The 13,980-nt window shown below is 37.7% G+C and overlaps 1 protein-coding gene across 1 annotated transcript in view; it reads left to right on the plus strand.

The window, feature by feature from the left end:
• LOC115411411 (CUB and sushi domain-containing protein 1-like) overlaps positions 1 to 13,980 on the plus strand; it is a 692,182-nt gene that overhangs the window by 514,058 nt on the left and 164,144 nt on the right. The window contains exons 19-23 of the mRNA XM_030123526.1: positions 684 to 871; positions 1,855 to 2,043; positions 9,797 to 9,913; positions 11,607 to 11,822; positions 11,999 to 12,187. Coding sequence (XP_029979386.1) covers positions 684 to 871; positions 1,855 to 2,043; positions 9,797 to 9,913; positions 11,607 to 11,822; positions 11,999 to 12,187 — 899 coding nt within the window. The remainder of the gene's footprint in view (positions 1 to 683; positions 872 to 1,854; positions 2,044 to 9,796; positions 9,914 to 11,606; positions 11,823 to 11,998; positions 12,188 to 13,980) is intronic.

The raw sequence follows: 13,980 nt of genomic DNA on the forward strand, positions 1-13,980 counted from the left end.
CTCAACTTCTTGCTCCCTCGCCGAATCAGTTTGTAATGCAATGTATTTGTAATGTGGTAAAACAGAAAAAGGTTCTGTCACTTTAAGGGACACCTGCGCAAGGTATTTTGGGATGCGCTGTTGGATATGTATGACACTGTTTAAGGAAGTATGTCCAGTTTGTACGGCAGTATTCACTACAGCTGATATAGTAAGAAGTACCTGTTCAGAAACCACATGTGGTCACTTCCTTCTAAGTCTGTCAGATTCACATACAGACTTTACATTAATCATCCGTGGCGCTTGTGCCACAGTCCATCCACGGAGCTCAGACTGTTAGTATGCAGTGTACGCATCCATGAATCTGCGCCGCACGTTAACGTGGGTCTGAAGGAAAGAAAAAGTTTACCCAAATAAATAGTAACACTTTTAAATGCAAGTAAAAATATATTCTATTGAACGGATCAAATTTTATCAATACAAACATTCGATAACCAATGCATCGCGATATCTTTCCAAACTTTTCATTCACTCACAGCTTCTCTACCGGTGCACTCGGATCGTGCACGCGGATGTCGGTGTATCAGTGCATATCGGATAATCGTCCCATCCCTACTGCACACAGAATATGAATGCCACTCAAAGAAATGTCATCTTTGCGTATGCGGTAATTGTGCGTCTCTCATTTATGTGTCTTCATGAAGGTTTCAGACTGAGGTCAATTATGACACATTGGAAATCAGGGATGGTCCCTCAGTGTCTTCCCCCCTGATTGGTGAATACCACGGCACCCAAGCACCTCATTTCCTGATTTCCACTTCCAACTTCCTGTTCCTGCTGTTCACCACTGACAACAGTCGCTCTGCAGCAGGTTTCAGCATCAGATATGAAAGTAAGGTCCCCCTCCTCACGCACACACACGCACACACACACACACACACACACACACACACACACACACACACACACCCAACATATAATGATGAATATGTAATTACCTCTGCCAGGAGGTATTGTGATCGCTTTGCTTTGTGTGCGTGCATGTGTGTTTGTTTGTTTGTTAGCAAGATAACTCAAAAAGTTATGGACGGATTTTCAGGAAATTTTCAGGATATGTTGATACTGGCACAAGGAAGAAATGATTAAGATCTGACTTGGCGGAGGTCTGCGCTCTCCGAGTGCTTTTCTTGTTAGTATCTGTTTTTGTCTTCTCTTACTTGTTGTCATGTCTTTCACATGGCTTTTGTTTATATTTTCAACAGCAGCCACTTAGCTGGCTTGTCCCACTGTCTTGTCTTATGTCTGCTTTGTCCCACTGTCTTGTCTCATCCCGTCCCTGTACACTTTTGTCTATATGACCCCCTCCCTCTATGTATATGTATACAAGCAAGGATTGGGTGAACCTGTGAATGTCAAGTTTGAGATTGTTAGTTAAACACAAGCTATGACAAGAAGAGCACTTGGAGAGCGCAGACCTCCACCAAGACAGATCTGCCCCCCCGACCCCCAATCACCACCAAAATTTAATCATTTCTTCCTTGTGCCAGTATCAACATTTACTGAAAATTTCAGGAAAATCCGTCCATAACTTTTTGACTTATCTTGCTAACAAACAAACAAACATGCATGCACACACAGCAAAGTGATCACAATACCTCCTGGTGGAGGTAATTAAAAATAAAGTTGTCCTCCGAAGAGGGGTGGTGGTGATGGGTTAAAAAAAAAAAAAAAAAGATATGAAAGTAAGGCGATTGACTGATAATCTTTATTTGCTTGACATTACATTTTTTAAACTCAAAAAGGAAAATATCATGCAGCTTTATGTTCCCTTATGAACAGTGACGCACGTACATGTTTCTATGATGTGATTCTCAGGTGTGAAAATGGAGTCAGACTCTTGTCTTGATCCTGGCATTCCAGTCAATGGTCGTCGCCATGGAAGCAGCTTCTCAATTGGTTCCCGTGTCTCATTCACATGTGACCCTGGATACACACTGAGTGATCAGGAGCCGATTGTTTGTGAGCAGAATCATCAGTGGAGTCACGCTCTTCCTAGTTGTGACGGTAACAATCTGTCCTTCTGTCTTTCTTTTTACCCTGTTGACACAGAGTTTAGGTTGTTTTTTTGTTTCTTGATGAACATGACACTGTCACAGTCAGAGGTGTGTGACTCGGTTGTCTAAATACAACACGATTTTCTAAGTTTTACTAAACAGATAAAGTCCAGAAAATATAAAATGTTGGACCCAGTGTGACTTTTGTGGCAGTTCCCCAAATGAATTTTTCTCTTTATTTAACCTTTCCTAAGTGATTTATCACCAATTATTATAATATTATCCTCTGACTTTTGCATTTTTTCCAGTGAAAATCATCTATTTCCTATATTTAATTGACTGATCATGTAGATGTTCATAAAAGCTCAGAGTAAAGTCAAAGGTTATCGTATCAAAACAGAAAAAAAACTGAAGAAAAGGTGACTTTTTCAGTAAAATATAGCATTAACTGAACATAAATCCAGTATCTTCATCCACTGTCATTGATCCAACTCCATGGGTTTTACTGGTGAATCACAGTTGTAGAAAATGATGGCGTTTTCACATTCAGTACAGAGCCTCTGAACATTCAAATGAGTCATATCTGATGACCATGAGAAGATGACAAACTGTATTTTACACCAATCATTTACATATATTGATAGAATTGATGCATCAGCAATTTAGATCGGTAGATGCTTTTGGTTGACGGTGGATGTTTGGGTCTTTATGGGTTCAGGATCGATAAAGCAGGTCAGTGTGGCTGTAGTTACCTTACCTCTGGGGACGAAACCTCTTTTTTTAAATTGAAGAAAACCAGCCAAATATATAACAGGTAAATAAGCCTTTTAGCTGCTATACTAAAGGCTTTATTTAGACGTCTTGAACTGATTTTAATGGATATAAATAACAAATATAATTAGCTTAACACATGATGTTTTTGATTTCTTGCACTCATTGTCAAAACTTGTCAAAGGAACTTAATTCCTGCTTTCTACCTACTGTACTGTCTATTTACTGTATGTGCAGGATGTTGATTAAATAAATACAGTGTTAGGAAATGATAAGAAAAACAAACCCATTAGAAATGTTAAATGAGCAGTGATTATAAAAACATGCATTTAGTGACTTATTTTCAGGACTACAAATTCTATTCATTTGCATCTTAAGCTTAAACCCAGAGCAGTTTAGCTTTGAGGCAGTATTTCCAACCTTTTCCCATCTTCGCTTTGTTTTTTTAGCTGCAGCATAATCAAAATGTGCAAATTAATTTTAGTTATAAAAAGGAATAAATCATTTAAAAAGCGGTAAAAGGACGATAAGACATGCTCTTCCTAGTCATCTGCTGTTTTATATGTCATTAGACAGTACTGGCAGCCATAGAGATAATTGTACACTAGAGCAAAAACAGAATAGAGAACAGAGAACGATGGGCGCTCATGCTCAGTGATATTACTGTGGTCAGCGGGCGCCACCGAAACAGATGCTCGGTAGCTTCTCCCAGGCTTTTTCGTTCAGCATTCAGACATGGCCGATGCTACCGTGGGAGATGAATACACAGCATTTGATTCAACGTGCCGATTGAAAAGAATCCAATTTGAAAGGCAAAGTCAGGATGTTTCAACTTGGGATTGAGTTCATACAGAGGCAATCTTTGTCATAGCACCAACCATATAACATAAGCAGTTTTAAAGGGCCGCTGTGACATTTTCAATTTTCAGCCAAGCATGCCATCTCACCAGACAGCTGTCACATTACAAGACACGCTATTTTAGATTGCCACTTTTCTATTATAGCTTTGAGTAAAATGTTTTGTTGTGGTCCGTTTTCAAGACGAGATAGAGAATTACAATTAAATGTCAAATCTATAAGTGTTTGGAAGTTTGGTCTGATCAGTTGTTTATCAGTTTGTACTTGATCTATCTAGTTCTTACTCCTTCCTACTTTTGCACAATTTCCTATGTGTATCTCACTTCAAATCAAGAGGGAAAGAAATTCACCTTTAAAAGCTCCCACAGCTCCACTGAAAACAACTCATACAAACCCTGCTCAGATTAATGACAGCGGTCTTATTTACTATGTAGCCTCAGAGGCACAGTTAACATTTCAGGAAGAAAAGTCAAGACTTCTTCCTTCTGTCATACATACTGCATTATGAAGCCAGCAAATCCGGGATTTTGACAATAATGTGTCTTAAAGAAACAAACAAAAGAGACATGCAGTCGTCCCGCAGGCATGCAGAGACCATTTCCTCTCAGTAATGCCACACTGTCGGTCGCACACAAACTGCTCATCATATTCCTGCAGGTCAGCTAAATCTCCAAACCGATAATACAGAACACTGACTGCTCTTTTTTTGTATCGGGGAGAGTATTGAAAGAACATAGTAGCATTTTAAGGCTTCCAACTGGGCCAAGTCAGCAACTTGTTAGCAACTGACCGAGATCACAGCATCCGTTTTAGTAAAAAAATAAAAAAATAAAAAATCCTCATGACCCAGTAAAAGCAGCATAATTGAAAACAGAAGAGCACAAAACATTGAGAATACTGTGTTTCCTTAGTTTTCTTTTCACTTTTTAAGAAAGCAAGGTATCGCTGCTGTATCTCTTCTTTTGTCAGTGTTAACATCTTATGCTTCGGCTCTTATCACTAGTCGCTTTTCCACTGTGCAAAAGTTTACCAATATTTTTTTTTCTTTTTTTTTTTACATATTTATTTATTTTTTGTCATACAGAATACAATGGGAATATAAAAAATACAATACAATATTTATATAACAACATGAACAGAACAGAACATAGTCAGGGGACAAAGTATGCAGGTAGAAATAATACATCAGTTTACACAAAGATCATAAGTGTTACATAGAACAGGGGTTTTGATAGCTTTTTTATTTTCAGAATATTGAATATTTGAAATATATTGAGTAAGCTCAATTTTAGAGATTAGAAAGGAAGGTTTGTGATTGGAGAATTTGGATTTATGAATCTGATATTTTGCTAAAAATAGAATTCGATTGATGATATAATATTGATCTGACTTGTTAGTAGGATATGAAAAAATACCAAATAATGTTTTTGCATAAGTAAGAGAAAAATCAGAATCAACGTTTTGACAAATAAAAATACAGACATCTTGGCGGAAAATCCTTGAGAAGGGACAGGACCAAAACAGATGATATAAATTTTCTTCTGATTGATTACAAAAGGAGCAGTCCACGCTGATGCCCTTTTTATATCTTTGTAGGAACAGTTTGCAAGGATGGAAACGAATTAATTTGAGAGAAACTTCTTTTATCTTGTTTAGAATTAAATATTTAGAGGGTAGACACCAGATTTTCTTCCATTTCAGGTTTGGAATGAGATTAACTTTACTGATATTTATTCAATGTCAAAATAAACAGAAGTGCGTAATGTCAGTTTTTTCCATTAAATCACAAATGCGAGGATTTGTTTATTTATTATCGCAAGATGACACGAGAAGTCATTCCATAAACATGGTGACGAATATAAATATCTTGTTGATTTACAGATATATTCATTATTATTCTATATCACCCCTCTATCTTGTACTAAATTAAAAAATGATTTGGTTTCCTGGTGTGTCCACACATACCGCCACGTTTCTTTTAAAACTCTTCTTCTTCACTTGTTGTAACATCCATCGACGTCTGTTTTTTTTTTTGTTTGTTTTTTTTAAATCATGTGACTCTTGTTGCGGAAAAAGGTCTTTCCATTGCAGTTTTGCATGATATACCATTTTTGCTGCACCCAAAAAACCACATCTTGCCAAAAACTTTTAATCGAAAAACAAGCATTTTGGCAAAATTGTCATTTTACCATTAGGTAAATTTTTATGCGCAAGTTATATTCACACAATTTTGGGGTCAGTGGAAAAGCGACTACTGACAGCTGCCAGACTTAGACTTTTCTGTGATTTTTTTGTTCGATGCATGAATAGTCTTTCTTTATTTCTTATTCTTTTTTCTTTTTCTCACATTGTTATACAGCTCACACTTTCTCACACACCTACATTAACAGTCTGTCTCACACAGATCATTCACACAAAGATGAGCTCTCACATATTATAGATATGCCATACACATACGTGGATTCCTCAACAGGGGTCATTTAGTCAGACAGCATCCTTCTTTTAGCTAAATCCTGATGGGAGACTGAAATAATGGTTACTGCACTGGTTATCACAACACACACACACACACACACATGACGGTCAGTTAGAGGAAAGCAGATCTAATCAGAGCTACTCACTTCCAGCTGTGTTGAATATGATATGAAATGAGATGGAGGGAAAGGGATTGATAGACGGGAAATAGAAAGGCTGAGACAGAGATAGAACAGATCCAAGACTCACTTTATTGTCACTTAATGGGAGAAATTCAGCCTGGGCTTTCACACATGTGTTGCATCAATAAAAACCATTAAGAAACATCGCACATATATGAAAGCCGTGGTAATACATCTGCAGGGAACAAGGAAAAGCATATCTAGAACGTAATAACCAAAACACAAGGTACAAAAAAAAAAAAAAAAAAAAGAACAAACCTATCACACAGAAATGGACTCTCATCTGTTTAAAATCCATGCATGCCCACGTAGAAATACACCTCTGTTTGGTTTTATATCGGTTCTATCTGTAGGTACCAAATACCATTCAAGAGTTCTTTAAATTAAGAGAGAGTACAGGGTGGGGAAGCAAAATTTACAATATTTTGAGGCAGGGATTGAAAGACAGTGTATGACCAATTAGTTTATTGAAAGTCATGAGAATTTATTTGCCATAAGAAAATTGACATAATAGAAAATGTTTTTATTCTATGTGTCCTCCTTCTTTCTCAATAACTGCCTTCACACGCTTCCTGAAACTTGCACAAGTGTTCCTCAAATATTCGGGTGACAACTTCTCCCATTCTTCTTCTGTGGCTCAGGTGGTAGAGCGGGTCGTCCAATAACCGAGGGGTTGGCGAGGGGTTGGCGGTTCGAATCCCGCTCTGTCCTAGTCAGTCCGTTGTGTCCTTGGGCAAGACACTTCACCCTCCTTGCCTCCAGTGCCACTCACACTGGTGTATGAATGTTTGGTGGTGGTCGGAGAGGCCGTAGGCGCAAAATGGCAGCCACGCTTCTGTCAGTCTGTCCCAGGACAGCTGTGGCTACAGATGTAGTTTACCACCACCAGAGGGTGAATGTGAGAGCGAATGAATAATGGGTCAGTAATGTAAAGCGCTTTGGGTGTCTAGAAAGGCGCTATATAAATAATTATTATTAATTGTATCTTCCAGACTTTCTCGTAATAGTTTTGCTCATAGTCATTCTCTTCTTTACATTATAAACAGTCTTTATGGACACTCCAACTATTTTTGAAATCTCCTTTGGTGTGACGAGTGCATTCAGCAAATCACACACTCTTTGACGTTTGCTTTCCTGATTACTCATATGGGCAAAAGTTTCTGAAAAGGTATGGATAATAGTGTTAGGTATGATTATGACATCAATATATGTTTGGTTTCAAAACAATTGACGTAGTGCCTGCTGAGAAAAAACAACTAAATGTTCATTGTAAATTTTGCTTCCCCACCCTGTAAGGTCTTTATATTTATATTTTTGAATGTATGAAAGTGAGGACAAATGTGAAATCCAGATGTATTTCGGTGGTGGGTGTGAAATTATGGAATGGACTTGATGGTCAATTTAAGTTGTTCACTTCTCTGATAAAGTTTTTTAAAAAAAAAGCCTTAAATATAAGATCATTCAGGGATATTAAGTGGAAATGGTAGATATGTTTTTGTTTTGTTACTGATTCTTTTGCTATAATGACAATGCTTAATGATGTACACATTTAAATTAACCCTTTCATGCACACTGGTCACTCCAGTGGACAGCTGTTCAAAAGTGTTCTTACGTATATTCATGGATTTGGTTGTTTTAGTTCCATATCAGCCAACACAGTGGACGCTTATGCATCATCCCATACACTGACATCCATACCATTACTGTAACTTTGCTGGTCTAGATAAACCTGATCTGCAGTAAGATGTTTGAGAGTAAAAAAACTGCTAATTATTATTAGACTGTAATTAACAAGTTTTTTTTTTTTTTTTTTTTTTTTGCATATTATCTCCATGCAGGTATGTTAAAATGTGAGAAAACATCAGATCAGCAGCATTAAAAATGTTTTTATTTCATAGTTTTGACACAGTATGTCAGTAAATACATGTTTCTTTGGTTCTAAAACTAAATGCATCGTGTCCAGCTGAGTGGACATTTTTGTAACTCTGTAAAAATAGGCTAACAAAAATCAATAGAATTGTTATTTTTATGCCTAAAGAGGGATAAAAACACTCTGGAAAAAATTCATGATTAAGGTTCTCATAATTCATGCATGAAAGGGTTAATGTAAGTGGTGTGTCGGGTGAAAAGGATAGGCAAAAAATAAGCTTCTGCTTCTGGCCTACCCCTTTTTTGTGGTTTTTGTGTTTATTGTGGTGGTTGTACTATGTGTGGTGATTACCGTACAAACCAAAAATAAACCATTCATTCATTCATTCATAAGTCATAATTATTTTGCCATAATTCTATGTTTTATTGAAACAGGGAGACTAGATTTCTCAGTATTCAATAGAAAACAGCGTTAAAAATGATGCTACATTCCAAACCTTGTTCCTGGCGGTTGTAGCTGGTGCTCGGTGTGTGCCGCATGAGATGGGTTAATTAAGTACAAAAAAGCTGAAATACACACTACATTTAACACAAACAAAACACTAAAGAGACAGCAGCGTGACAGCGGAAAAGCAGCTCCCTGCAGACACATTAGATTACCAACAAAAAAAAAGCGAATCCTCAACAATGTCAAACACACTGAAGAGTTAAAACAAAGGAGCGTAGTTGTCCAAAAATTTATATAAACCTCAACAATTAGATGGGAGGGATGTTAACGGTGAAGAAAAACCTGACATCGCAGAGCACTTGACAAGCACCTTGAAGCACTTTAATCGAATTAGATTTAACTGAATTGAGCTGAATAGAAGTGAAAGTGATAGAGCCACAGCGAGAAAGAAACAAGAGTCAATATATTTTCTTAGCTGAAGAGTCTTTAATGCCTTGCAAGAACTCTTTTAGTCTCCATTACGTTACTATAGTACTTTCCATTCTCCTCCGGCCCGATCGAGTTTGTCCGGTTCCATATCAGCGGTTTGACTCTGTGTGAAGTCTACGTGTCTTATAACAGTCACTCAACCCATCCTTCAACAAACTGCTCTCTTGTCCCCTGTCACATTTTCTGTTGCTTTGTTTCTCTTTGTCTGTGGTTTAAGTGCATCTCTGTTTATTATCTCTTTTCGGATGCCTTTAGGAGCTGTAGTTTATTCTGCAGTTGTTTTATATTCAGACCTTCTCAAATGTGCTGAAACATTTATCTGTATTAGATGCTTTATTTACTATGGATCCAAACATTGTAAAAAATTATACACTTATGTTTAATGTAATTCTGCCCTCTACTGCAGATTTAATTATAGAATTATATTTCAGATGTAAGAAGGTTATTAAACATAGTATCATAAAAACAACTCAGACATATGTACTCTGTTTACTAGTCTGCTTCCTAGTCTAAACAGCCAAATGTGGTTTCCAAGTCCATTTATCAAGAGAACACATTCAGGATTCCATTACATGTTTTTCTTTTCTTTTAGGTGTTTAGCAGTTGGCTTTAAGTTTTTATGTCATGGTTAAACATTTCTTATTCTCTCTCTTTTTCCTTCTTCTCTGTAGCTCTTTGTGGAGGATACGTATATGGTAAAACAGGGACTATTCTGTCCCCTGGATTTCCTGACTTTTACCCTAATTCTCTTAACTGCACCTGGACTATAGAAGTGTCTCATGGGAAAGGTAAGAACACGTAAACAAGAGGAATAAAACTAATAATTATTTTTATTTTTATCTGTTTACTTTAGTATTTTAGATTGCTTAGTAAATATGCTCCCTCCATAAATACCTATACTCAGGGTGCGATTTGTCAAAAAAACAGGGGGCGGGGGGGTTGGTTTGTTTTGTTGGAGCAAGGGTGGGGGGCAGTTATGTATGTGGGGGTGCGGTCCAGAACTAGCGTAAATAATGCTGGTGTGAAACGAAAGTGAAACTTTACTTACTTTCAACTAGCGCCTGACCGATATGGGATTTTTGGGGCCGATGCCGATACCGATATTGGGGGCTAAAAAAAGCCGATATCCAATATATTGTCCGATATCTGATATTGGCCCATAACCGATATATTGGCCGATATATGAAATAAGAACACTGATCTACACAGGATATAATAATGTTATATTAGATAATTGTGGACAGGTGGATGAACAGTTGCATAAGTCTTTGTTTATCTCACAAATATGATTTACACAACTTTCAAATGCAAACTATTTAATCACAAAAATAATAGAGCGAAAAATATTACTTACTACGCAATTATGTTTTCACTCACAAATTTTGATGTGTCTGCCTCATGGCACTACAACTTCTTATGTGGACTAAGGAGTAAACTGAGCATGTGCAGAGTGAATTAGGTGAGTCCTAAGTTGTTCCTGATTGGAGCAACTGCAAGAGTTACAACTGACCCATGTTACAACTGTCCCCAGTCTCCCCTACACTATTAACACCCAGGCCTACTGACAGACTGAAACTGTGAGGGAGACAGGAAGTGCACGGACATGGGTGTGTGTCGGGGGGTGAATACTTCATAAGACGGGGGGGGGGGGGGGGGTTAGCGGTCCATCCTCATCAGAGCGCACAGTAGCGGTCCATGATTTTCGTTGGTGGGGGGTGGGGGATTAGCAGTAGCTCCGTGATTATGTGATTGTGTGTGTGGGGTGATAGCGTCATTGTCCGAGCAGGAGTGAAAGTGAAACTAACTCACTTTACTGTTCGTCTGACTCTCCATGTCACACACACACACACACACACACAGGAGCAGCGAGCGACAGAATCTCCATGCAGCAAAAAAAGTTAATATATCGGCGACATATTGGCCAATGTTGATTAATTGGTGAAACGCTATAATCGGCCCGATTAATCGGTCGGGCTGTACTTTCAACGTCCAACTCTTGGGTTCTATTCCTCTATTATACAGCAGATCTTATGCACCATTTTCACAACTTTTAACCTGTATCCACTGGACGCACAAATGCTGGGGCCCATGAATTTGTCATGTTTACCCTCCCCCCTTTATGGCGCCCCAGTGCGTGGGGATTTTTGAAAATTCTGAGACTGCCAACAGTTTGGTTCAGGTGAACGTTAGTGCCAGTAATGTAGGATATAGGTGTAAGAAAACTCAGTCACAACCTGCCTGTTATTTATATTAGTTGGTTGTCCCCCCCAAGGATGAAATTCATTGAGCAGAAGTAGGGATGTAAAAACCAGATGACCCCCCGCCCCCAACAAATCGCACCCTTCCTATACCTATAATTTGTTTAAATAAAGTGTTTTTTTTCTTCCTCATATGTCAGTCTGATTTCATTCGATCTCTACAACTTCTGCATCTGTAGCTAAGTTTGTGTTTTACTTCTTATCTTTCTATTTATCCATTCAGGAGTTCATCTGGTTTTCCACACTTTCCATCTTGAGGAGAACCATGACTACCTGTCCATCACCGAAGACAGCAATTTCCTGATTCCTGTAGCCAGGCTCACAGGCTCAGTGCTGCCCCCTAGTGTCAAAGCAGGACTTTATGGGAACTTCAGTGCTCAGCTACGATTCATATCAGATTTTTCCATGAGTTATGAAGGGTTTAATATAACCTTCTCAGGTAATGCACCACAACAGATATTGTAATATGTAGCCGATTTTGACAATTTTGTTTTGTTTTCGGTTAAAAAAATGTATGAATAGATCGAAGTAGAACATGCAAAAGTCTTATTCTCTGGTGTTTGGGTTTTGATGATCATTTCTTAACAATGTTCTTTATATCTTCTCAATATTTAGAATATGATTTAGAGCCATGTGAGGATCCCGGTGTGCCAGCCTTCAGTAGGAGGATGGGGTTTAGGTTCCGGGTTGGCGACTCGTTGGCTTTTTCTTGTTTCCATGGCTACCGACTTGAGGGAGACAGTAAAATCACTTGTCTTGGAGGAGGACGACGAGTCTGGAGCAACACACTTCCACGATGTATAGGTACGAGTTAGACTAATTTCAAGGAACACCATCAAAAATATATGCATACCATTTTTAAGACTACCATTTTTACATATACCCTAAAGGTATCCGTGTTGTACTTTAACCCATAAAGACCCAGTGGTACTTTTGTGGCAGTTCCAAAATGATTTTTTCTCTCTATTAAACCTTTCTTAAGTGATTTATCACCATATATCATAATATTATCCTTTGTATTTTGTGTTTCCCCAGTGAAAATCAAGTATTTTCCTAGATTAATTCACTGATCGTGCACTTTAATCATCATGATGAGATTACATTGAAGGGTTATTTTATTAAAAACAGAAAAAAACCTAAGAAAAAAGTGACTTTTTCAGTCAAATCTATCATTAACTGAACATAAACCAAGTGTGTCCATCTACTGTCACTAATTAAACTCCATAGGTTTTACTGCTGAATCACTGCTGTAGAAGATGACGGTGAGCTTCTGAACGTCTAAATGGGTCATACCTGATGACCATTGTTTCAACAGATTGATAGGATTAGTGGTCTTAAAGTTCTTAAACATTTTAGATCAGTAGACGTTTTTTGTCATCGGAGAATATTTGGGTCTTTATGGTTTAATATTAAATATTATACATTACATCATGTATTTACTGTATGTTTTGGAACAAGTTTACCAGTGACATTTTAGCCTCAAGGTTTAGCTTTAGCATTTTGCCCCGAATGTATTCCATGGTTTATTGAGTAGTTGCTTGTAAACTAGTAGAATTAAAAAAAACATGAGATCATCAGCATATAAAATGATCTTGTGGTCTCTGTTGCCAAATGAGATTGTAGTAGTGAATCTATCAGTGTTTTTTGGTGACAGGACGGCGGCTGACTGTTGGATTACATGTCAGAGTTTGACTGTTAGTAATATTACATAGTTCAACTGGTGACAGATGGTAACTTCCGTGCCTTAAAAAGGATGGAGTGAGAAATACTATAACGGTTTAATCAGTGCAGATATCAGACCTGATGGAGAGGAAAATACATGACAGCAACTCACAATATTGCTAACAGTTCTCCTCTCACTCCCTCTCTCTTTCTAAATACTTCTGTCTTTAGTTGGCTGTGTTTCTAATTTTCTGTTTCCCCTCCTCCCTCCTGTGTTTAGACAGTCCTTGGGTAGATAATTAGGGCATTAACTGATATAAGGAAAATGTTAATACTGTGTCTTTTGTTGCTCCCTTTCTCCCTTTTCTAATTTCTCTCTCCATATTTTCAAAAGACCCTTGTATGCCTTGGTTCATCTTATATCATGTCTTCTTTTCCTCCTCTTTCAACTTTCCCATAATCCCTCTCTTCCCCACTTTCCTCTCCTCTATTTCCACTCTTTGTGCCGTCGACCCTCTCAAAAGAATCTCTCAAGAAATACCGGTAGCGCCCTTGAACTGATGTGATTTATCCCTTTCTGAATCTAGTTTTTAAACAACACAACATTTAGAAAAACATTTTAAGATTTCAGATTTATGTACATTTTTTTTTAAACATATTGTTCTACACGCCCTTCTGTCTGGTTTGTCTCATTACCTCTGTTTCCTTTTTCTTTTTCTCCAAGTAATGGTCCTCTTCAGTGGAACTTTAAAGTCTGCTTGTCTCCATCTTTTTTGCCTCTCTTCATTTACATACGACAAAAAACTCTATTTGCACAAAGTACCACTTATTTGAATTTCTAAACTTTGATATGCACTGCATCTGCCAGATAAGTCTGTAATTTCTAAGACATATTTTTTTAGCGAGCTACTCCAGGCCTGCTTTTATGTAGTGTT

The sequence above is a fragment of the Sphaeramia orbicularis genome, chromosome 3 (assembly GCF_902148855.1).
Source record: "Sphaeramia orbicularis chromosome 3, fSphaOr1.1, whole genome shotgun sequence".
Classification (NCBI taxonomy): domain Eukaryota; kingdom Metazoa; phylum Chordata; class Actinopteri; order Kurtiformes; family Apogonidae; genus Sphaeramia; species Sphaeramia orbicularis.